General features: G+C 44.7%; 1 protein-coding gene across 1 annotated transcript in view; it reads left to right on the forward strand.

Annotated features, from left to right (window-relative positions):
• CMAS (cytidine monophosphate N-acetylneuraminic acid synthetase) overlaps positions 1–24785 on the forward strand; it is a 312398-nt gene that overhangs the window by 66601 nt on the left and 221012 nt on the right. Inside the window, exon 3 of the mRNA XM_078674080.1 lies at positions 19860–20002. Coding sequence (XP_078530206.1) covers positions 19860–20002 — 143 coding nt within the window. The remainder of the gene's footprint in view (positions 1–19859; positions 20003–24785) is intronic.

Consider the following 24785-nt stretch of genomic DNA (forward strand, 5'->3'; position numbering starts at 1 on the left):
TGATTCTAAATGATATTGTTTAACATTCCGCGGTTGGAATCGAGATTGTAACTGTCTGTCTGTGGCGGTTGGGTGATTTCGATCTCTCAACAATGAAGTCTAACAGATGATTGTGAACGTCGTGCCATTGATTTATTTATTACATTTTGGCGATGATTTGTGAGCCAGGTGCTGGGATCTGGCAGTGAATCACTGTGATAAACCTGCGGGGTAAGGCTGATGAGAAGGAAATGTCACAGCTGCATAGAAAGGTTGGCAGGCGATAGATACGGACTCATGGGAGCACTCTCCCTGCGAGATATTGGCCATTTGAACTTTGTGCTTGGAAAAGGTAAACCACTTTTAAAATTCAAATAAGAGCAATAGGGAATTGCTCATGTTACTAACAGTAGAGCTGTGGCACAGTAGTAAGGCCGATTGTTTTAGCATCTCGACTGCCGCTTTGATAGGGAAATATTTAATTATAACAGCAGAAACTGCAGCTGGCATGCCCTACATCTAAATGGAGCTCCACCGTATTTGCCACAATACTGAACCAGCGCATGTTAAAACAGTTCATGGTTTGTGCAGCGTACAGTGCAAGCACTTGTCCATACCGTGTTCATAGTTCCACTGGGTTACCGACATCCGCGCTGCTTTCCATTGTTGCCTCCAACGCGATTTCAGAAGTGGGTGGATTGAGATTAATTTCCCCTGAGGCTGTTCGAGGTGGAGCCAACACCTACCCCAGGCTTAAAGAAACAGCGTGTTCATAGCAGCGGTGATGTGCACACCATACAAGTAATGAGAAAGTCCGTCCCTTAAATATACAGCGTGTTCACAGTAGCGGTGTCACGCGGACCATTGAAAGTAATTAGGAAGTCAACACGCTGCTTCTTAGGAGCGAAGAGCTAATCTAGTTCAGTTATCATAACGGCCAATTTTGGTTGTTCATCATATACATTGATTAGCACACTTTTCTTCGTGTAACCTGTGAATCACTCTGCCAGTTGTTCATCACATCCAGTGATTAGCACACTTTCTTGGTATCTTTGAAGTATTCTTATGAGTTATTTGCAAATCTTTCTTCAGTGATTTGCACACTTTTTTATTGAGAGCAGTATATTTTTGATGCCTGTTGGTTCTAGAAATAAAACGACTATATATTTTGATATAAAAACAATTGGCCTGGAGTTCAGTCTTTGAGTGTGGGAAACCTTTCGCTGACTGAGTGTGTACAGCAAATGCTTTACACTGTCCTCTGGTACTGCCTTACTGCTCAACCACGCTATTACTTTAGAGAGTAAGGTACACCTGGCTTTAACCTCTGTTATATCTCTGGGGTTTGTGGACTCTATACACACTGTACCTTACTCTGGTCCAGTGTATATAGAGCCACTTTCTCACAACATACAGCTATAGTTTATATCTCAAAAGTGCCATTTGAAGATATTTATCACACTGGTTCTCCAATCCCCCCTTAACCACCCCCCATACACCCGCCCTCCCAAGCTTCCGACGCCCAGATACTATCGGAGTTTAGATCTGGCACCTGTGCATGTTCCAACCACCCCAAATCTGTTTCCATTTTTTATGGTAACCTCTATGTTCTTAAATGTGTATTTCCACGATCATCAACCAATCCATGTCCCTCTCCCATTCAGCCAGGGTGGGTGGATCCCTGACTCTCCTTTTCAGTGCAATGTTTCATTTTGAAATGGCAAAGCCCAGAGTTACCCAAATTTGTTGTTTCCTGCTACGGTCTGTTTGCCTCTATATATTCAAGAGACATAGTTGTGGTGCATGATGGATTTCTTTCCCACAGACCATCTGTAATGGTCTCGCCAATATTTCTGAATAGTGGGACAGTCCCATATTATATGGAAGAATATACCTTCCTGTCTGCATAGCCTATTGCATCTGGGGTCTTTCTGCCTTTTGAAATTCGCCAGTGTGACGCATGAAAAGTGTGTTCTATGGAGAAACTTAAGTTGGACTACTGAGGTTCAGTTATGGCCTCTTACTTCGGAGATGCTAACGCCTCCTGCCAGTCCTCGTCTTCAAGTATTCCTATGTCAATTTGCGTGTAGGGTCTGAGGAGGGTCCGGCATATTATTAGTAGTTTCTTATACATTGTGGGAATTGGCTTGGTATCTATGCAATTGTTTAGGAGTCTGTCCTGCAGTGGAGTTGCCTCTGGAAGGGCCGTACCTTGCCGGATGGCCCACTTGAGAGCATGACTGATCGGAGGTATTTGAATGTCTTGGAGTCCGCCATCTCGAAGTCCTCAGGGAATTTAGTAAAAGGTTTCGCGTTTCCCTTTAACCACAGATCCCAAGATGCTGATTAAGTCCCATTTGTCAAATCCAGGATCGCGACTCAAACCACCCAAACACTCCTCGTCACATAGTGGTGTGGATTGAGTCATCCTGTGCCGCCACCACAGTTCCTTTGTGACAGTGTCACCGTTTGATGTGTAGGGCCAGTGAGTGTTTGTTTCAGTTGATTTGTATACAGTGCCTGATTATGGCCTCTTGGGCCAATAAGCGTTTTATCCATGTGATAAGCAGGGTCAGAGTGGGAGCCATAGACTCACTAGTTAATTACGGCAAGCTGACTGGCCCAGTAGTACATGCGGATATCTGGAAGAGCTATTCCGCTGTTGTATTACCCTCTGGTCAGTTTGCGAGTGGCTATTAATGGGAGCTTCCTGTCCCACAACAACGCACGGATTTCCGCTGCTATCTTGACAAAGTAGGAGTTAGGGACCGGATATGGATTGTTTTGCAGGACATATAAGAATCTTGGTAATACCATCATCGTAAAGTAGGCAGCTCCCCCAGTAGAGACTGTGGCAATGTCCTTCAGTGTTGGACATTGTTATGTAACCTTCTCAAGGGGCCCAGCAGGTTTAGGGTGTAGAACTGAACGGAATCATGGGAAACGTCAATTCCCAGATATCAGAAGGTGTCTTATACCATTGTTACAGTACAACCCGGGGAAGCCTGGGTTGGGGGCCATACAGGATGTAAAGCAGCGATTTAGACCAGTTTATGGTGTACCCTGAGTATTTACGGAAATTGGTGAAGAATTGGGAGGACCATGTTAATGGAGGCGCTAGGTGATGCCATATAGAGTAATATATTGGCTTATAGTGAAATTCTATCCTTCCATTCCATTGTCCGTTTAAGACCATGGATCAGGGGATCCTTTCTTATCCAGCTGTCAATGGCTCAAGCATTAATGCGAAGATCGGGGTGACAAAAGACATTCCTGCAGCGTTCTTCGATTGAGAGAAAAGGCATTAGAGGTGTGACCTTGTACCACTACTTGTGCTGCAGGGTTGGTATAAATCCGCTAAATCCATGCAAAGTATTGGGGTCTGAAACCAGGCTGTTCCAGTACCGTATAGAAATAGGGACATTCGATGGTGTCAAACGCCATCTGCAAGTCCAGTGATAGTATCCCTGCCTCTTCTTTTATAAACTCACTTCTGCCGGGAACGCTGTGCAGGCGTCTAGGTTTAAAGCTGTATTTCTCCCCGGCATGAAGCCTGACTGGTCTGGATGCACTAGCTTCGTAATAAGTGGTAGTAATCTGTTGGCTAATACTTTGGCTAATATCTTTACTTTGGCGTTAGGCTACAATATGGGGCAATATGTATTACACAGTTTGGCCTCCTTACCCTGTTTATAAATGACTACTGTAGCGCTAGTCTCTGATCATTTGGGAACCTCCCCTATCGTTTACTGTCTTGGTACATTTGATTAAAGTAAGAAGCGACTGTCAATGCTGTCAGTTAATATAGTTCTATTGGGTGGTCACTATGTTCCATTTGCTTTCCCCAATTGGATAGTGTTAATCGCACCTATAATTTTTTAGTCAGTGATTTCACTGTCGAGTGTATCGGCTTCTTTTGGTGACGACAGTAGACGCATGTCCGAAAACAATTCTTTGGAGTCATCAAGGGTCGTGGTGGATGATGTTTTGGCATCCTCAAGATGCTCCGGAAGTTCCTACCCCTGCTTACAGAGGAGCATAGGAAGATCATTGTCCAAGCTCTCATAGGATCTAGACTGGACTATGCGAATGCTCTGTATTTAGGGCTTCCGGAGTATCTGATTCAAAGGCTGCAAGTGGCGCAGAACTCTGCGGCTCGTGCCATATATGGCCTTCATAGGCGGGCAAGAACATCCGGGGTGCTTCAGTCACTTCACTGGCTCCCTATCCGAAAGCGGATAATGTTTAAAACGCTTACGCTGGTGCATAAGGCACTTTCTGGCTCCGGAGCTAAGTATCTGCAGCGCAGATTGGCCTTTTACCGTCCGGCCCGCTCCTTGCGGTCGGAATCTCTGTGCATGGCCGTGGTGCCCCATGTGAGGAAGGCTCGTATCGGGGGTCGTTCTTTCAGCTTTAAGGCCCCCCAGCTGTGGAACTCTTTGCCCTTCGCTTTACGCAGCATTCCTAGTTTGCTCCTGTTCAGGAAAAACCTGAAAACATGGCTTTTTTAATCTGTAGGCTGTTCCTTTTTGCTCTACTTTTTCCTTTTGTTTGTTGACTGTTATGTTTTTTATCTGCTGAGTTGCTCTTTGAATGCGCCGGGACACTCTTGCTGAGTAGCCGTGCGCTATATAAATAAAATTTTAACATAACATAACATGATGGGTAATACAGTCTGGAGTAATATTGCGTGAGTAGTTCAGCAATTTCTTGTGGGTCTTTAATATTTAAATCTTTCTTGTTCCTAAGAGATGTCACCCATCTGTCTGCTTTATCCCTTCTGTCCAGCCACACCAGTAGTTTCCCCGCTTTGTCTCCTGTCTCGGATAGTCTGTGGTAAGTTGCCGGCCAATTACTTTTTGCCTCCACTGTCACCAACCAACCTACAGCAGACCCAAGACCTACTGGCCTTCAGAAGACTACTCAAGACCTGGCTCTTCGATCAGTAGCAGCCCCCCTTCCAGCACCTTGAGACCCTCACGGGTATGTAGTGCGCTCTACAAGTGTCCTGATTGATAGATTGATACTCTTGTCACTTGATTTCTAATATGTGCGAGATCTCTTCTGAATCAGGGTCTGTTTGTTGTGTTTCTAAATCATGGATCTGTTTCTGTAGTTGTGTGGCTGTTTCCTATTTACCCCTTTGCAAGTCATGAATATTGATGAAAGTGGTGTTAATTCTTGTGGTGATGTGGTCCTTGGTGAGGGAGAGGATGAGCTGGGTGTAGGCGTCTGATACTATGCTGAGTCTATCTACGGAGACGAGTGGGGGGGGGGGGGCCATGTAGCTGTTGAAGAGCGTGGGGCATTGTGATGATCCTTGGGGTCCTCTGCAGTTGATTTCTGTAGGTTCGGAGAGGAAGCGTGGAAGTCTGATTCTTTGGGTTCTACCGGCGAGGAAGGAGTGGAGCCAATCCAGGGCGGTACCCTCATGCCGAAATGGAGGATGACCGGTCTAAGTGATCACCAGTCCTGCCGACTATGCCACCAGGAGAATGAAACATTGCTTCACATTGTTTGTATTTATCCTGTATTGATGGTTAAACGCAGATCTTTATTAAGACTGGAGTTCCTTGAATGGGGAATTGGGTCCTGTAGGCCTGCACTGCTGGAGTACATGGACCCATGCAAAAGAATGCTGAGCATTAAATATATACCCGCCACGGTCCGCCATGCACCTTAACTACTTGCATTAATCTACTTAGGGCAACATTAGTTGTCTATATAGCGATCTTACATTTTAGACATTAGGGAAAAGATCAGCTCCTGTTTAGCCACTTTTATCCAATGTTAGTTTTGTATTTGGCATCTCGACTATAATGCCTACGAAGAAAAGTTGAAAAAGCAAATGTTTTTGTGGCGCGATTCCCAGTGGCTGCATTAGCTGTATGACAAATGTATTAATTAATTTTGTAAGTCATTTTAAACATTATGAATTGTGTGATTTTGTTTATGGTTTTAATTGACTAATAAACTATTGTACTACCTACCCTGTATGCTGGCTTTGTGGAGTCTGGCGGCGTGTACGGTGGGAGACGGTGTCGAAGGCTGCAGAGACGTCGCTGAGCATCAGGGCTGTGGTGTGTCCTTGGTCGAGAAGGGTGCGGACGTCTACTTTATAGAGAAATAGCTCTAAATAATTATTGACGGGTGGGCACAGCACTCGCAGTAATCAGGAAACAAGTCTTAAATTGCAATTAATTTGAAAATGAACCAAAGATGATGAGTACCGGTGCCCAGTGCAGTGGCAGTATATTGCTTTCTCCAGCAAAAAGTATATGGTAATGAATGACCAGAGAGGTGGCTGTTCATGTAAAATAGGCAAGCTGGACTATCCGCTTTTTATGGCGTAGTGGCATAGGTATGGCCAATCGTAAAGTATTCATCCACTCACCAAGGGCAACTCAACTAACCAGCATTGTCAAAGCCAATAGGCCTTGCCTTGGGGCTTATCGGCTTCTCCAATGCCTTTTGGTGATGTTGTACAGCATCGGCAGGATGCTGTTCAGTATGACCAAAAGAGTAAAACTGCAGTATAATTTTGTAGGTATGCCCCATGGATCATCCGAGATGGACTGTTAATAAATAAAATTAAATAAATTTGCCTCCCATACACCCCCCATTAAAAAAAAAATTGTGGGTGGTGGAGGAGAAAGCAGCACAAGAGTGAAAGCAACACCGCTCCTACGGGTAGAAGTACATTAGTGAGAAAGTAACAGAGGGCATGAGAGGCAGGGAGTTTGGGGAGAAGTAAACAAGACATCTAGCCACATGGAATGCGGGGTGTTATTTGTGGGGGAGGAGAGAGAGCTGGAAAATGTCTGCGCACTCATGGAGTGTTTCAGCAAAAAGAAAAAAGTAGTTCCCTAAAAGTGAGCAATGGAAGGACAGAAGTGAGAACTGGTAAAGTTGCCATGCTCCAGCAGAGGGAGTAGCGCAAGATGGGACAAACAAAGGCATCATATAAGAATCAAGCAAATGCGAGTGACTAAGTCAACAAATGGTAACCAATGGACAGGATTTAGGCCCCTGTAAATTCTTTATACGCCCATGATACTTCTTTTACTACAAGACAGCATCATCACAAGCATTGAAAATGCAATAGGTCTTGCCTTTGATTAAGTTAGTCATTTGCTTTGCTAATGGTATTGTATAGCAAAGCAAATGGCTTTAACTTAATAAAAGGCGAGACCTATTGCATTTTCAATGCCTGTGACTCTTTATTACTTTTTTGTCTTCCATCTTTGCCAGCACCGCTGGTGCCCCGCCCCCTGTCTGAATGCTGTTAATACCTCACCACTTGCCTGAGTGCTGCTGGTGCCCCTGCCTGAGTGCTGTTGGTGCCCACCCCTGCCTGATGATCCCTAAATAACTCTGTTGCGGATCGATCCATGTTTTAGTGACTGCAAATGTGACCTTTTTTTTTTTTTTTTAATTCATTTTTATTGAAGAAAATCAGGGCAAAAAAATACATTCACTGGACAATCGCAATCAGCCACAATGTACATATAGACGATTCGCAAATTGTTGTGATATCGGCATGGAGCACGTAAAAGTAAATACAGGTAAAGCAAGACACAAGCCGCAATATTATACAGTCCCAGTTGCACAACATAATTACTCACATTACAAGTAGTCCTCCCCACTGCCCCCCAAGTTGCTGGTGGTTTATGGGGTTGTATCACCTGTAGTGACGCCTGGCGGGTCATATATATATCCCCGAAATGTATTCCATTCTCCCCAAACCTTTTCCCATTTGCGAGGACAGCCATGGTGTACAAATACAGCCTTCTCAGCCACCATGATCACATCCATATCCAGGCACCATTTTCGAAGTGTTGGGGGGTTACGTTCGACCCCCATAACATAGCAATATTACTTTTGGCTAGAGTCATGCCCAGCATCACCCAATCCTGCTCCTGGTGAGTAAGGTCATTAGATTCCCATACATTTAATAGACAGCGCCTGGGTTCCGGAAGTAGTGAAATGTCTGTCTGTGATATGGTGCGCATAATCTTAGCCCAGTATGCTGCAATCTGGGGACAGTCCCATACAGTGTGGAAAAACGTACCCTCTTCCCCACAGCGCCGAAGACAGTATTGATATTGGGCTCTCCCTATTGCATGCAACGTGACCCTAGTGTAGTATGTACGGTGTTGCACTTTGAGTTGGATTAGTCTGAGTCGCGAGGGTATGGCCGTTTCTCTTGGGGACGATAGTCCCTCCTGCCATTCCAAATCGTCCATATCGCCCACGTCCTGAGTCCAGCGGTGACGCAACGTAGACGTCGGTACTGGCAAATTATTGATTAATTTACGATAGGTGAAGGACGTCGCCCTTGTGGTCATGTTTTCCTTCAACAGCCTGTCCTCTAAAGGAGTGGCCTCCGGCAAATCAGTGCCCGGCTGTATCTTCACATGCAATGCATGCCGGATCTGTAGATACCGGAACTTCTCAGTTTGTGCCAGGCCGTACTGGGTGCCCAGATGCGCAAAGTCAACCACCGTGCCCCTCTGCCACAAGTCGCCCACCACAGAAATACCTGTTATCCCAATGGCGAAACCCCTTACTATTCCGGAGTCACCCTAGCTGTAAAGAGTCCCACAGCGGCGTCATTTGTGTGATGGTACCTGTACATTTTAATCGAGCCTGTGCTTGATACCATATACATATTGTGTGTGCCGTCGTGCCGAGCAGATGAGGTGGCGTACGCTTACGATACAGTGCTGACAATAGCCCTTCCTCCCCAAGTGCTTGCCTGTCTGCCCGATACGCCGGGTCATCCTGTGGTGCGTGAATCCAATAGTTAACTATTTTAATATGTGCCGCCCAATAATATAACTGTATGTTTGAGAGCACTATCCCCCCCATCGTACCAGCTGCGCATCAACTTATTTTGGGCGATCCGTGCTGGTTTGTTCCCCCATAGTAGACCAGAGAGTTCAGCTGCAATGGCTTTAAAGTAGGCCTGCGGAACCAGGAATGGCGTGTTTTCAAGGACAGAGAAAGCGGGGGAGCATCATCATTTTATATAACGCTGCTCTACCCAGCAGCGTAAGAGGCAGGGTGCGCCATACTAGCGCATCACGCCTGAAGCGCTCCAGTGGGGGCTGCAAATTAGTTGCAAACAACTCAGCGTAATCCGTTGTCACACGGATGCCCAGGTATTTAAAGGCTTCGGTGGTGGTCCTTAGTGGGCAATCCGCCGGAAGGATCGGCGGTCCCCTCAGCACATATAGCACCGACTTCGACCAGTGTATCCTGACACCCTGCCGAATTTCTCGCATACATTCAGGAGCTCCATGACCGATTTTCTGGGAGACGCTAGGTATAATAGTACGTCGTCCGCATACAGTGATATGCGATCTTCCCAGGCATCCGCCCAACGAAGCCTACGGATGAAGGGTTCCCACCTAATCCATGCCGCCAACGGCTCTAGGGCCAAGGCGAACAGGGGCAATAATGGACAACCCTGGCGTGTCCACGGGACAACGGAAAGTCTCTAGATATGTGGTTGTTGGCCACCACATGCGCCAATGGGTTAACATAGAGTAGACGGATCCAAGCGCAAAACTTAGGACCGAATCCCAGGTGTCGCAGGGCCGCAAACAAATAAGGCCATTCCATCACATCAAACGCCATACTTGCGTCCAAAGACCAGATGACTGCAGGTTCTTGAATGGATGACTGGCGAGCCAGCACCACCTTTAGGCGCCGTAGGTTGAGTGCCGTACTTCGCTGGGGCATTAATCCATATTGGTTTGGATGTATTGGAGACATTAAATGGGGGGTCAATCGTAAAGCCAATAGTTTGGCAAATAGTTTGGCTTCAGCGTTAATTAGGGATATTGGGCGATAGGAACCACAGTCTTCTGGTGGTTTACGGGGTTTGGGCATCGCTATAGTCGTGGCCAGTCATTTATCTCGGGGCAATTCTCCAGCCTCGAGGCTGTCCTGAAACATATTAAGGAGATAAGGGGCCGTCAGGTCAGCATTAGTCTAATAAAATTCGATGGGGATCCCATTGGTCCCCACCGCTTTGCCAGTTGCTAGGAAACCAATAGCCGTCCTCAGTTCGTCAACAGTCAGGTCTGCTTCCAATAGCAGTGCTTCTTCGGGTGCAAGTTTCGGCATACCAGTATCCATGATATACTCCTGTGATTCCTCTAATGTTAATGTCGAGCGTGAGGTATATATCTGCTCAAAATGATCCGCCAATGTTGCCACTATATCACTAGGGGTCATCACCAGGGTGTCGTCAGACTTGCGCAATCGTCCTACCTGCCGACTCCTTTTGGTCAAGCTACACTAACAGTTTACCTGCCTTGTCTCCTAGTTCGTACACCCTGTGGCGCGTAGTCTGTATCCTGATTCAGAAAAGGGGGTGGTGATGAACAGAGTGTCTGAATTAAGCAGACCACTCTTGCCCAGTCCAAAGATCAGGGCTTGATCCATCACCGTTATTTAGCTCACTGCCCCATCCCAGTTCAGAACCTGACTATATGCAAATTAGTCTGTCCCTGGCCCAGTGCATCATGGGAACAGGGCAGACCAAACTACCAAGCCAATTCTTCACCAGAAAGGAGACAAGCTACCGGGGAGCGGTTTCTGGCATTTCAGCCTCGTCGGCCCGGCTTATTCAGAGACTCTGTCCATCACCACCCCTTGTTGTAAATAATTTTGTCCACCCTAAGCGTGGAAGGGTATACTCAGATGTGAGTCCCTTGCTCATTGCACCATCAGGATTCAAGCAAGCCGGGCCGAAGACGGCTGAAATGCCAGAAACCGGTCCCCGGAAGCTTGTGTCCTTCCCAGTGTAAGAATTGGCTTTTGTAGTCTGGTCTGCCCTGTTCCCATGATGCACTGGGCCAGGGACAGACTAATTTGCAGACAGCCAGGTTCTGAAACTGGGATGGTGCAATGAGCTAAAAAACGGTGTTGGATCTAGCCCTGATCTCTTGACTGGGTGAGAGTACTCTGCTTAATTCAGAGACTCTGTCCATCACCACCCCTTGTTGTAAATAGTCTGTATCCTGGCCATGACCATCTCTCTGTGATATGTTACAAATTCATGTTGTTTGGTGTGCACTCTCTGCAAAGAAAAAGGTGTGGGATCCACGGCATGTCAAGCTGTTGCAACGTCTAGGTCAGCCTCTATACCATCTAGTTCTGCTTGCTTACCCTTTTACTAGTTGAAGCCACAGATGACGTGTTTTCTTGAAATTTTTTTTTGTGGTTTCCTTAAGCCCCTTCATGACCTCAGGTATAAGTAAGTAATTCGGGTAAATGGGAAAGATGCGGCGCCTGACTGTTCGATGACATGTATAGGACAACAATATCGGTGAATGTTCCGATATACCTCTAGGTCAGATATCTATGTCCGTCACCCCCCAAGGTAGTGGCGGAGACTAAGAAGTAGTCCATGCGCGTGAGACTATTGTGAACCCCTGAGTGAAAGGTGTATTGTTGTGTAGTGGGGTGCTTCTAGCGCCACGCATCTGTAAGTCCCAGGGCATCCAATAAGCTAGTATGATGGGTGGGTTCCTCAGGGGAGGGGTCACAGTGGGGGGGTAAAATGAAAAAATTGTCCTCATGCGTTGCAAAACTTTTTTCTTTTTTTTTGTAAAAGCTCTAGATATGGGGCTGATCTGGGTTAGGTCTTGGCCATGAGCAGGGTAATCAGTAATAAATTCCTCTCCTGGAATGTTAATGGCTTAAGAGGAGGAAGGAAACCATCCAGGGTCCGCGAATATCTAAAAAACTCAGAAGCCCATGTGTATCTTCTGCAGGAAACCCATCTAGAGGCCAAATCATGCGAACGAGTCTTCGGTAAATTGGGTTGGGTACAGGATGTACTATGTTCAAGGCAGAAGGGATGTTCAAGGGGCGTAGCAATTATCGTTGGGGCAAATAAGGGGATTAAGGTCCAGAATTGGGACACAGACCAGTCTGGTAGATGACTAGTAGCAGCCCTCTACATAGGCAGCCTACCTCTTTCGTGCGCAGTGTATTATGAGGACAATCCTAGTTCTCTTCTGAAATTGGAGGCAAGCTTATTACAGTACGCAGCCCCGACTCTATTAGGGGGAGAACCTCTAGGGCCAAATACTGTGTCCCAACTAGAACACTATCAGGTCTCGGGAATATCCTGAAAAGATTTCAACCTGCAGGAAGTGTGGAGAGCTAAATATGGTGCTGTAAGAGCATATTCATTCTATAGCAAAAAATACAAGCAATACTCGAGAATAGACTTTTTTTTTTGGTTGACCAGGTATTGCTTGCGGATACTGTATCGGTATCTCATATTTCAGTCGGTATCTCAGATCATTCAGTGGTTGAACTGCTAATCAATCTCAGGTCTAGGCCCATAGAGCACAGAATGACTCTGGATAGAACACTCTTTTTGGATGACAGGGTAAAGGCGGAGGTTAAAAAGAGAATTCTTGATTTCTTCTAGTTTAACATAGGCTCATGCACCGAGAAATTAGTTTGGGAATCTTTTAAGGCTTATCTACGGGGTTTACTGAGTTCTCAGATGAGTTACAGGAGGAAAACCATTAAGAAAAAAGAAACTGACGACCTTGAGGCCATAAAGAAGAAAGAACTGGAATTAGTCGGCGGCCCTGACAACTAGGGATATCATCCCGAAGTTGGAAAAAGAACTGCTGGAATTGCAAGCAGTATTCAAAGCTAGGAGTGATAAGATCATTAAGGAAAGGTGGGAGGTCAGTAGATTGAAGAATTTTGAGTACGGTGAGAAATGTGGTGCTCTCCTGGCCTGGAAGTCGAGGACTGAGAGGAGTAGAAATAATATTAAATCATTAATCCTGAGGGAATCTGGTAGGTTGATTTCTGAGGATGAATTAATTAGGGAGGAGGCTAGGGGGTTTATGCAAGGTTTATACCAAGAAGATAATCGCCTTGGAGTAGAGGAGGTCAATGCCTGGTTAAACTTGAGACCTGCCCCAATTGCCTGAATCAGACAAGATTTTTCTTGCTAGTGAAATCACTGAGGGGGAAAGAAGATTCCAAGTTAAGAAAAGGAGCCGCGGCAAAGCCGCTGGCCCTGATGGTCTGCCGGTAGAGGTATATTCTGATAACTTGGAGGTAGTTGTGCCGGTGCTCAAGACACTTTTCAATAGAATCTTTTTACAAGGGGACAGCATTCCCTCTTCTTGGTTAGAAGCCACTGTCACATTAATAGCCAAACAAAATAAAGACCCACAAAAAATCGAGTCTTATAGACCGATTTCATTACTAAACTCCGATCTGAAGATCTTTTCCGGGATACTGGCTACTAGACTAGGCAAAATTATTAAGACGATCATACACCCGGATCGAAGAGGGTTTATACCTGGGCGGCTGCTCAATGAGCTTACGTTTCAGGTATTGGGGGCAATAGACTTTGCGGAGGAAAGGGGGCTGCCACTTACCATCATAGCAATCGACGCAGCTAAAGCGTTCGACCTGGTCAACTGGGCGTACCTCTGGGCCACCATGACCAGGTTTGGGTTCCCTTCCATCTTTATTGAAGGAGTTAAATCCCTATATGTGAGCCCCCGAGCTAAAGTCCTAGTCAATGGCGCTTTACCAGAATGGTTTAACATCTCCAGAGGTACTAGGCAGGGTTGTCCTCTGTCCCCCCTGTTGTTTGATGTCTATATTGAGCCCTTTGTCTGTTCTCTTGGATCTGACCGTACTATCTCTCCCTTTAAAATGGGGGGAGCTGGAACTTAAAACTGCACTATATGCTGACAACCTTCTCTTATACACCTCAAACTATGTTGACGCAGTTCCCCAGCTATTTAAACTAGCAGAGGAATTTGGAAGGTTATCGGGTTATATAAAGAGAGAGACTGATATAATGGGTTGGAACAATGTAATCCCTGTACAGGGGGCTAAACAAAAAATCGGGTATCTAGGAATACATCTTACTCAAAAGTTAGTGGATACTCCTAAAACCAGCTGGCAGATAGTAACTTGCTCTCTTCCTTTGCTACTATCAAGATGGGGAAGTCTCCCTCTGAACATATATGGTAGAGTAAATCTGGTCAAAATGACTATCCTCCCTAAAATAACTTTCCTGTTTAATACCATCCCCCTCTCATTTAATCCTAAGGACATTGCTAGCCTTCAAGGGAAGATTTGATCATTTATATGGGCCCCAAAATCACCTCACCTAGGATAGCCTGGAAGAAACTGAGTAGAGGGCTGAAGATGGGAGGTTTGGCCCTACCCGATTTATTTTTATACTGCCATGCCTTTCATTTTAAGAACTTCAGAATATTGGCCAATAAGTTAGACTCCTCTTCACAGGGCCGTCTTTTCCAGGCAATGTTATTTGATCAGCCACAGGGCCTGGAATTTTTTCTTTTTAAATTTGGGGACCAACATTTTTATAAAAAAGTCCGCCTTAAGATCTTACAGACGGCACTTAAGAACTGGGGATATATCCGGAGAGCTCTGGGGATTCCTTATTATAACTTACAGGCTTACAGGCATATGGGACTTCCCAGGCACCCCGGAATGTCTTTTAGATCGATTATCCCAGCCATTTAAAGTAGCAGGTTTTAAAAGATGGGGCGATCTGTGTTAATACTCGGCTTATGGACTGGGAGTCCTTACCGAATTTAACTAATGGGTCCCTCACCAGATTCAAGTACGATCAGTTGTCTGCACGGTGGGGAAGACAAGTATGGGGGACTGGAGAGGATACTTCGATTCTAGATTATATTGGTAGAGGGAGAGTCTGGAAACTAGGTCTCCTTCTGGTACAGGTCACTCGCGGGAGTAAAGGACAGTCTGGACTCCGAACTGGAGAATCTCTGGGGCAACGTTTTAACTGAGAGTGCAGAGAAGGTACAGAAAATTTGGACTGATGCATTTACCATGTCTCAGAAGATAATTAAACCAGCAAACCTCAGAAGAAATCACCTGTTTACAGCTTATAGGGTATACTGGTCACCGGCTAAACTGTCCAGGATAACAGCAGAAAATTATTGCTGCCCTAGATGTAAATTGTCGGCAGCAGATGATCAACACATGTTTATGGACTGCCCTGAGATCACCAGACACTGGGCGGCTGTATGCGGTTTCTTAGGGGAGGTTTTATTAACACCAATCACATGTTGTCCTAGATTGATCTTTTTTGGCCTACCACCGGGGTACCTGATGAACGATACGGCTTCACAGTTTCTGTTCTATGTGATTGTCATCGCCAGGAGAGAAATATGTAGAGAATGGAAGTCTGAGGCCCCACCCAGATTCGCCAATTGTCTGAAGAACATCATGATGATTAGTCAGTCAGACGTGGCTTGTGGTGGAGAGAGTGCGAATAAAATCTGGTACGCACTAGAGGTTTGGTCAAGGGAATAACTTGGGTCCAATGATTATGCCAGAGGTTAGTGGTCCGGTCCTCCCAGATAACTATGGTCTATCGAAGTAAACGGGAGTTGGACAAGGAGACAGCCTACCTCTGGGTGAATCCTGTTTGCCGCACACATATTCCAGGGGCGGAAACCAAGTTTGTGTGTGTGATAGGTGCAGAGAGATCCCATCTAGAGCAAATATCATCTGGTGGCATGTATGAGGACAAAAAAAATAAAAAAATAAGCTAGTCATGCGTAATCTTCCCATCGTATTAAGCTTGGCAGGGCACCTGTCTATAGCACCGTCTACTATATCATTAAAGTCGCCCCCAATCACCATTTCTGCGTCCGCCTCACTAGGCTGCGACCATTCGTCTCTGCTTCAAGCCACGCCCCGTGACTTTCTTTTTAACTAGTATGGCCACTCACCATGATCCCTTCGTATCAAGAAGCACTCCAAGAAGTTCATCGCTAAAGGAATCCTTCTGGAAGTATTCCTTCAGAGGACCTGGGAATGCCCGAATGGAGATTGTTTCTTCTCATCTATTTTCTGCATTTTCAGCCCTGTATACCAGATCTTTGTAGGTGGATATCAATCGTTCCCCCGTGGTATTCATTCCCAGGACAGGTTCCTCCAGATCAGGTACTCGCCCCACCCACCACATTACGCAGGTGTGGGCGAAGAAGTGCTACATCCACAATGACTTTCCCAATGTTGGTGTCCAAGGAAGTCATGGCTTTATTTATGGCTAGAAGCATGACATCAGGAGTCGAGGCACAACTTGATGCCCCTCTGGGGGTTGTTTATTTTCGGCATGTAGATACGGTTTTGTAAACTAGATTGGGAAACAGCCAGTGGTTAATTTGTGAAAAATAAATAAAAAAATACGTCCCAGAGCTCTCAGCAGGAGGCAGCGTGCACCAGCCAATTTCGCATGTTAGCGCCGCCTAAAACCGAACCAACTAAGAACCATGAAAGTGCAGAGAGGATTTGGCGTAATGGCCAGAGCTGCAGACTTCGGAGCTGGGGAGCTAGGTTTGAATCTCTGCTCTGCTCAGCATCCTGTGATTCTGGGCAAATCACTTAATGAATGTGCCCTTAACTGATGCTCACGCAAATGTCGATTATTAAGTGCCGGTGCTGAGCACCGGCAACCATCATCATCTTTCGCGATTCTGGGCTGGTGGAAGTACTCCTCTGGTAAAGCAATATGCCTCTTCCAATGAGATTCACAGCCCAAACGCAGCTTGTCATGCCCTCCTATCATCAGAATCTTCTTTTATGAAATAACTCCATGTCACTGGGGACACCGTGCTGAAGTCCAAGCTTAAGTCTTGGTTCATATAAAGTGAATCAGCCAAAATACAACTGTTTTTTAAAAGCTTGTAAAAGGAAACCGGAGATGGAAGCAAGCTGCCCCAATACCATGGAGTCACCTGCTGTCTTTACACTCAAACAAAGTTCAAGGAGTACAGGGTCGGTGGCAAATCTTACAGCCTGGGTTATTCCCACGCGCAAGGAGTGAAGGAAAGAATGCAGTTAGATTTGTCCGAACCTTATGTCACAGTTATCTGGGCATATGATGAACCCAATTGTAGGAGCAGTTATGTAAGAGCAGGCAGAGTAAAAATGTTTAGTCCAAAAAAACAGATTTGGGATTTAAGTTATTAAAAAAAATTCATTTAGTGTGGCAATCGGATCTTGAAAATCGCACAATAGCTCTTGGCATATGATGGATTCAATTAATTTGCTTCATTCACGTAATATAATAATAATAATAATAATAATAAGGGGTCTTGTAAAGCGCTTGGTGACGCACATCGGCGTGTCCCCGCGCTATGATGCGAGCGCTAGCAGGAGAAGGTACTAAGGTGGGAACCCACTACCGGGCATATAGAAATGTTTTTAGCTTGGCTCTGAAAATGGGCTCTGAGGGTTCCAGGCGCAACGCCACAGGAAGTTTGTTCCAGCTAGATGCAGCCAGATACCTGAAGGATCTGCCGCCCATCCCCAATATAAGTAAAATGCTTTTAAAACCAACCTCTGGCTAGCTTTATACAGACTTTTGTCAGTGAAAAGCAGAAGGTTTACTACTAGTTTCCATCTTCAAGTGCGAGTCACCAGTTCTGGCAGATGGGTAGCTGTACCCGAGAAGGGGACATATTAGACAGCTCTGACAAGATTTGCTACTTTGAAATCTGAGAGGAGTGATGCAGAAGGGATGGGTGCAAATAGGGACATGTACAATCTGTAGCCCCCTGCTCTTCGGGCATCTCCACCCTCGCCACCAACACTGGTAAAGCACGAACCTGTGGAAACGCGGCTGTAAAGACCCAGGCGAGGAATTGTAAATTCTGAATAAACAATATTTTTCATTACCGCAGCCACAAGTAGATGCGGATATAGACTCTAAGCCAAAACCGAAACTGAAAGAAAGTACCCAGTGGGGATAACGGTAAGGCCTCAGTACGCTGCTAACCGCGGAGTTGATACACAGCAGCGCCAGTGGTGGTTTGCAGCCAGAGATAGTAACGCCCCGTCTTTATCTTGGGGTGTGCATCTGTTTCTCGGTGTAATGCTGATACTACCTTGTCCATCATTGCGGGTTTTGCTTCAGTGCAGTCCCCATAAGCGCGAGAATGGAAGTACAGAGATGCCAAGAGGTCATGCATATATAGTGAGAGATTAGAGAATCGCCCTGCTGGAAAGGACTCTCAAAGCACATGTACTGTGGGCAAATTCAAACAAGCGCTCACCATTTCAGCGAGGACCGAGCTTCAGCCGGAGCAACTTAGAACCGGATCTGCGCCGAGATAATTTGTGTGTCGACTGCATCGGGGGTAGTGTGGCCGCTGTTTAGGAGAGATTAGTTGGTGTGAAGAGGCAAGGCATTTATTATTTTTTTTTGTTGCTGTTTCTGCCGCAGCGACGTTGCAGGGCACTGCCGCAGCCCCGGCGACCGGCCTGAGTGATTGTGATGAAGCAGACAGACTCGTGAGAGAGGGGGCGGGGGCAGGAGGTGAACTCGCACAAGCAGATAATAAGTCTTCACAACAGCCGTGAATCGGGCGAGGCAGTCCACCAAAAAGCCAAAGGGAGGCAACTAAAAACCCTCCTTTCCAATGGGAAGCCAGCGTTTACCATAAATGCTGATGCTACCCAATGGAAAGGAGGGGCGGGGCTTGAGTCACCTTTTCAAGAGTAAATGGTTTACTATAGCTCTCGCAGGCGAGGAGCGCATGCGCTCCAACACCAGGCGAGACCTAAAAATTACCCATCTCACTGAACTCTGTAAAGACTCCCTGTTGTGTAGGAATCTCAAACAAAGAAGCTTGGTCGACCTCCTAAAAGTAAACCATGTTCACTCCAGCACGAAGTATGATCCATGAGCTCTGCATTTAAATCTCTACAGGTTCGATTTTTGCAATTGTGTGCCAAAGTCACTGATCTGGCCTCCTTTTGAAAAGCAACACTGGTTTTTGGGAACGTGCATAGCATGATGTAAATTACACAGTAGATTTAAGATATTCTATGAGGTGTGTTTATTTTAACATTGAAAATGTAGGCCTCGGTTTCAAATGGCTGTTTCCGTCCACAGCCATTTTCACCTGCACAATCTTCTCTGTCCTTTCCCCATCATGCACTCCCCACGCAATAGCTATTTTGTAAAACATGTTTTGAAACACAATGTCCCTTTACCACGCACAAGTTGCTTTATTCTCAAGCTTCATTTTCATGCTGTTAACATAGTTACTTGTTTCAAGGCCTCACCAAATGGAACCACAATGGTTCCCATGTTCATGTATGGTATGTAGCTGGTGGGATATTTCTTACAAATGAGATTTCAAACTGTATCATTCTTTCTTTAATATGATTGGATGGGACTATGAGAGCTCTGCACATTAATACCAAATGTATGATGCCTTTGTATAATTTCCTATAAAAAAGGCTACATCTTGAGTGTTGTGGGGTCACTCTCCCTTATATTTACAGAGCACTAGTCCTTTATATACAAATGACTGACTCCCTGCCGTTTATTTTGCTCCCTTAAATGCCTTTGGCTTTTAATAAACCTTCATGGGTTTCACTATAATACTTGTTATTCTTTATTGTGAAGTCTAATTGTCTGCATTTGATTCTGTAATTTTACTGGATCTGTTACTTGATATTGATTCTGTAATGTTACTTGATATTGAATTGATTTAAATAACTAGAACCAAAGAGGAGCAACAAAATCCTAAAGAAATGAATACCTCCCAATTCATCAGAAGCACTTTAATTGCGCTAGGTCACAGATATTACTAACAAGTGACATGCCTGCTTAAGATTCGGTTCTTTTGTAAAGCTCTGATGCCTGCCCTACTGTTTTTCTAAATTATGTAAGCACTTTGTTAGACAAGTACAGTTTATCAAAGCACATTTTTCCAACTGTCTAGTCCGTGTGTTTGGAACAATGATCAGAATCTTGTCCTTTAAATATTCAACATTGCATTTTCTTTTTGTCCCTTTAGTGTTTGGGTTTCTACCGATGATGAAAAAATTATGAAAGTGGCTGAACGTTTTGGTGCTCGGGTTCATCGAAGAAGTCCTGAAGTATCCAAGGACACAACCTCTTCATTTGACACCATAGTAGAGTTTCTTAAATACCATCCAGGTATGCCATTGTATTTAAGTCCAGAAATATATTCCTGACTAGTATTGTGATACGCTTCTCCTCAAGCCATGGCGTTCCACTTATTTTGAACTCTGTATGAGTTTTTGACTGTCCGTTTGTATTTTTTGCCCTCCTGCAAAGAATTGATTAACGCTTATAAAAACCCTATCTTTAATGTATGGCACTGCTAAAACATCCCTATGAAAATTGCAAAAGTTGCAGAATATTTTGAGTCTGTACATAGTGTATACGCTCTGAATAGGATTGACAGGACATCTGCCAATTTTCGACAAATGTCCCACTTTCGCCGAATTCGAAGTAATCTAAAATTGTCCACAATGCTGCGGAGAGGTGTGGCTCACTGGTTAGAGGCGGCAGACCCGGAAGCAGAGAATGGCCCGGGACCAGGGTTCAATTCCCAACGCGGCAGGGTCGTGGACCACAGTCAGCGGACTCGACAATTCTCGCCTCGGTGCCTACTCTAACCAGGGATAACACTCGGCAACTCTGGGCATTAAGCTTGCCTCATCTCTACAACGGCACCCCACAGACGCTGGGGATGCCTGGTTTCACCTTGGAGATACCCATAAGGGACCATCTCACAGGGAAAGCCAGGACGGGTTCCCCAGCGGTCTTCAGCGCCGGGACGCTCACGGGCAGCTGTGCGCTTTACAAGTCCAACACATTTACATTTCCGATGTACTAGTAAACAATTGCTAAACCACTAGACTTCTCTCTGGCTGCATTTCTGTAGTTTCCTATAATTCATTATTCATACAAGTGTGTATATCAGTGTACAAGAAATGTTACATAAGACCATGAGGGTCACAAGGTTTGGAAGCCGCATAACCTTCATACTGGTCGGCCTAACATGTTAACAGTCCTTGGTCTGGTGAAACACAGTCAGGATTTAATATTTAACTTCATAGTTGGTGTTATGTTTATTAAAATACCTCATTACTACCCTAGAGGACCCCATTTAGCAAATTTAACAAAAAGAAAGATTGAGGGAAAAATCAGGTTCTAAACCTATGCCTTGCAGTTTACATACAGATACTTGTTGGTTCATAGCTCACTGTGCGGACTATAGCTTTTGACAAAACAGTTACCCGCTGAGCTGTCCACTTAAATACAAATCTGTGATCTGCTTGTTGCATGTGGTTTGCTGCAGGTATATATGCCCTCCATTCTACTTTGCATGCAAGTGATTCCATTGAAAAATGATTTCATAGAATGTCATTAGTAAGAATCAATTTCACCTAAACTGTGTAATGAAGATTTTTAGAATGAATGACATTTACCATTTCATTAAAAAAACTTCATAAAATGGTTTTTTTTCTGAAATTGGCTTTTGCATTCTTATTTGCTACGCTGTAAATATAATGGATGCAGGTCTTACTTTCAGATATATTATTGTGAGGGGGCATTTATTTCAGTGCTTTACTAAAGGAATCATTTAAAATGTATTCATATTGTCAAACAATTACTTTTGAGGCTTTTTAAAAATGTGCTGACCCCAAACTACCCCTAAACACCATCCATACCAACCCTTCTCATAACCCTTCTACCTAAAAGTCCCCATCATGCCTAAACTACATAATTTGTGACCCCTAAATTCCACACATCCCTAAACCCTAGAAACCCACCCACTACGCCTAAACTCCACTTATACCTGACCCTTAAAATCCATCCATCCCTGAACCCTAAAACTCCTCTCTACAGCTTAGCTCCACCCATCCCTGAACTCTGGAGAAAAAAAAACCTTACCACCCCAAACTATAATCATTCTTGAACCCTAAAATCCCCTTTCTCCATATAAAATGAATCCATCCTAGAACCCTTAAAACCTCTGACTACCCTAAACATATCCCATTGCTCAACTTTCTGCCCCTAGACCCCTCCTTTCCCGACTCCTAAGGCCCACTACTACATCTAAGCTCTACCCATTCCTGAACCCTTAAACTCTCTCATTACCCCTAAACTCCACTCATTCCTGAACCTTAACCCTTCACCACCCATACACTCCCATCAATCATTGAACCCTAAAAACACCTCACCAACCCCAAACTCTGTCCATCCCTGAAACATAAAAAAAATTGTACATGTGAACTCCACCTATCTGCGACCCCATGAAACCTCACACTCCTAAACTTCACCCATCCCTGAACACAAAAACCCTTCACTACCCCTAAACTCCACCCACGTTTAGAGTAATTTCGGATTTTTTCTTAAAATAAGATTTCCTTTATAATTGTTAATTAAAATTTTTGACTTATTAGTATTTCTTGAAAGTTGTCTTTAATTAAAATTGGTTTTCCAATATTTGGTTCCTCAGTTGTAGTTTTTCTATTAATTCACATTCTTCACCTACTTTTAGATAAGGCAGAATTGTGACTATAATATTCAGAACTCTCCAGCAAGTGCATTAACTTCCAAAGCTAGCTTACCATCCTATCATGTCCTCAAAATTGCTGGGCACACAAAGGTCTTTGTTGCAGGTGCTTTAACCCTGTAAGATAGTTTAAAATCCAGCCTGTGACCAGAGCAGATTTGCTGTCTCATTTGTACTTGTTGCCAATTTCTTTGCTACAGTTTTTTCACGACTGCTTTGTGACTCCACACACAGACCGCCAATTTACGGGATCCTGAAGTAATTTTCTTTTCCCCGATTTCTAGCACTGAAGCAAGTAAATACTTGGGCATGTGGGAACGTGTGAACTTACAGCATGCCCCTATTATTATTAATTCAAGGCAGGCCTTGATATTTTATGAGGGTGTCATGGCTGTGCTTAGTGGGATGGAAGCAGCTACTTATCTCATAAGGCCTGTTCCATCTTTTAATAATCTAGCTTGCATGGCCTTAGCAGGACCTTAATTTAGCTCCTCCCACTAGCATTTCCCTACGTATGGTTTCCTGTGGACACTCCACTTAAGAAAAGATGGTGAAAATGTACGTATACACCGTCCATGAGCATACGAAATGGCTGCATCTGCTTTATACTTTCAAGTGTTGTGGATAATGTTCAGTGTAGGAAGCTGGCTCTGTATATACTATACCAAAATGATGTATAGTGTGCACAGTCCACTGGATCCCCAGAGGTTTTGCAGATGCTCAAGTAGATAATACTAATGCTCTCTTTTGTGGTAGTGAGCAGTTAGGTTTTATTAGAGGGCAGTGCTAAGTATTTGTTGTACAGACGCAAGAATTGATTACACACACTATGACTAAATGCGAGACCAGTGTTTTGTAAAAAATAATACTTTTAGTATATTTATTTTATAGAACCAAAGATACTTTGTTGTATGTAAAGATATTTTGCATTATCAATGCTTTTCAATGTGAAAAGTGGACACTGTGCATTTTTCAGTAAGACAATGTTATACCATGGAAGGAACACAATCGGCAATATGCAGGTAAGTAAACAATTTATAATATTGAGTTTCTGGATAAACTGTCGGTACCAGGCAAGGTTCAGTTAAGTGATAAAACTGTGTTGCAGGGATTCTGCTCATACACAGAACTATGCACAGGATTATTGGACCTCGGTTTATAGTGCCCACAAGCCCAGGACCGACAAGCTCGTGTCTCCCTCTCTCTCCTACTCACAAATTGAGAAACCAATGATTAGATACCCCAGAACACAACACTCATGGATCTCTCTGCAATTGCAGCAACAAGACACATCTTTCCGCTCACATTCTCGTACTTGTCCACAATAAGATCTGACAAACACAGAAATAGTTTAAAATATCGATTATAACTAACGTGTTCTAAAATGCTGTGTACGAGCCACCACCAGCAGCAAAATGCATAATATCAATACAGTTAGCATTGCAGCAAGGCCATATATCATAAAGGGAGATATCACTTTATAAAGACAGTGGATAAAGGACTACAAGCCCTAACCACCCTCCCCTTGGTAAGCAGAAGTATTATTATATAATAGAAGATCTCTGGGCTTTGTCAACAGACCACATACCTCGGGACATAGATCGTATTTCTACATTACAGGTGCGAGTTGCTCTTCTCCATGGAAAGGTCCCTCTCCAAGTTTCCATTACCTAAACATGCATCTTCATCATATTGAAGTACGAGTCTCCAGCAAAAGCAGTTGCATTAGTATGTTTTGTCTAAGTGACCAGAATAGAATAACAAGAGTCCGTGTTTATCGACTTTGTTCAGCATGTTCAGACTAAACTCCAGGGACAGGCAGAGAACAAGCACACCAGAGAGTTCTCATATGAGAGGCATAACCGTCATGCAAAATAAAGACATGTAGTGTCATGCGCAAAAGAAGCATCATGGCTACTGGGCTCGTGCTAACTTAAAGATGTCGATAATGTCTCTAGTAACCAAGTGACAACTGCACCACCAGCAGCACTGGGTCAGTCAGGTGCAGAGGTCAGGTGCTGTATCTGGTGCCAATGTTTTCCAATGGAGAAAGGTGGGCCATCGAAGTTGTACTACTTACAGGTGAGTAGCACGGTTTGGTAACCCAGTCCCCGAGAGTTGAGGTAAGCACAAGGTGTGCCACAAGGCAGCACCAAACTTATACCCTCAGCGGCTCAGGGGCCGCCGGGTGCAGAGTGCCAGCACAGCGTCGGGTGTCCAGTGCAAACTGATGCAGAATCTTAAAGTCAGAAATGTCTGCAGTCTCCGGACAGGAGGCCAATTGAAGAGCCCTAGAGCTGCACAGGCAAGTTGGGATGTGCTGGAGCATCGGACCACCATATGTAAATCTCTCCAAGGCCCTGGGACTCCGGGTGCAGAGGTGTCCTTTGG

This window comes from Lissotriton helveticus, chromosome 1_1 (assembly GCF_964261635.1).
Source record: "Lissotriton helveticus chromosome 1_1, aLisHel1.1, whole genome shotgun sequence".
In the NCBI taxonomy this organism is placed as follows: Eukaryota; Metazoa; Chordata; class Amphibia; order Caudata; family Salamandridae; genus Lissotriton; species Lissotriton helveticus.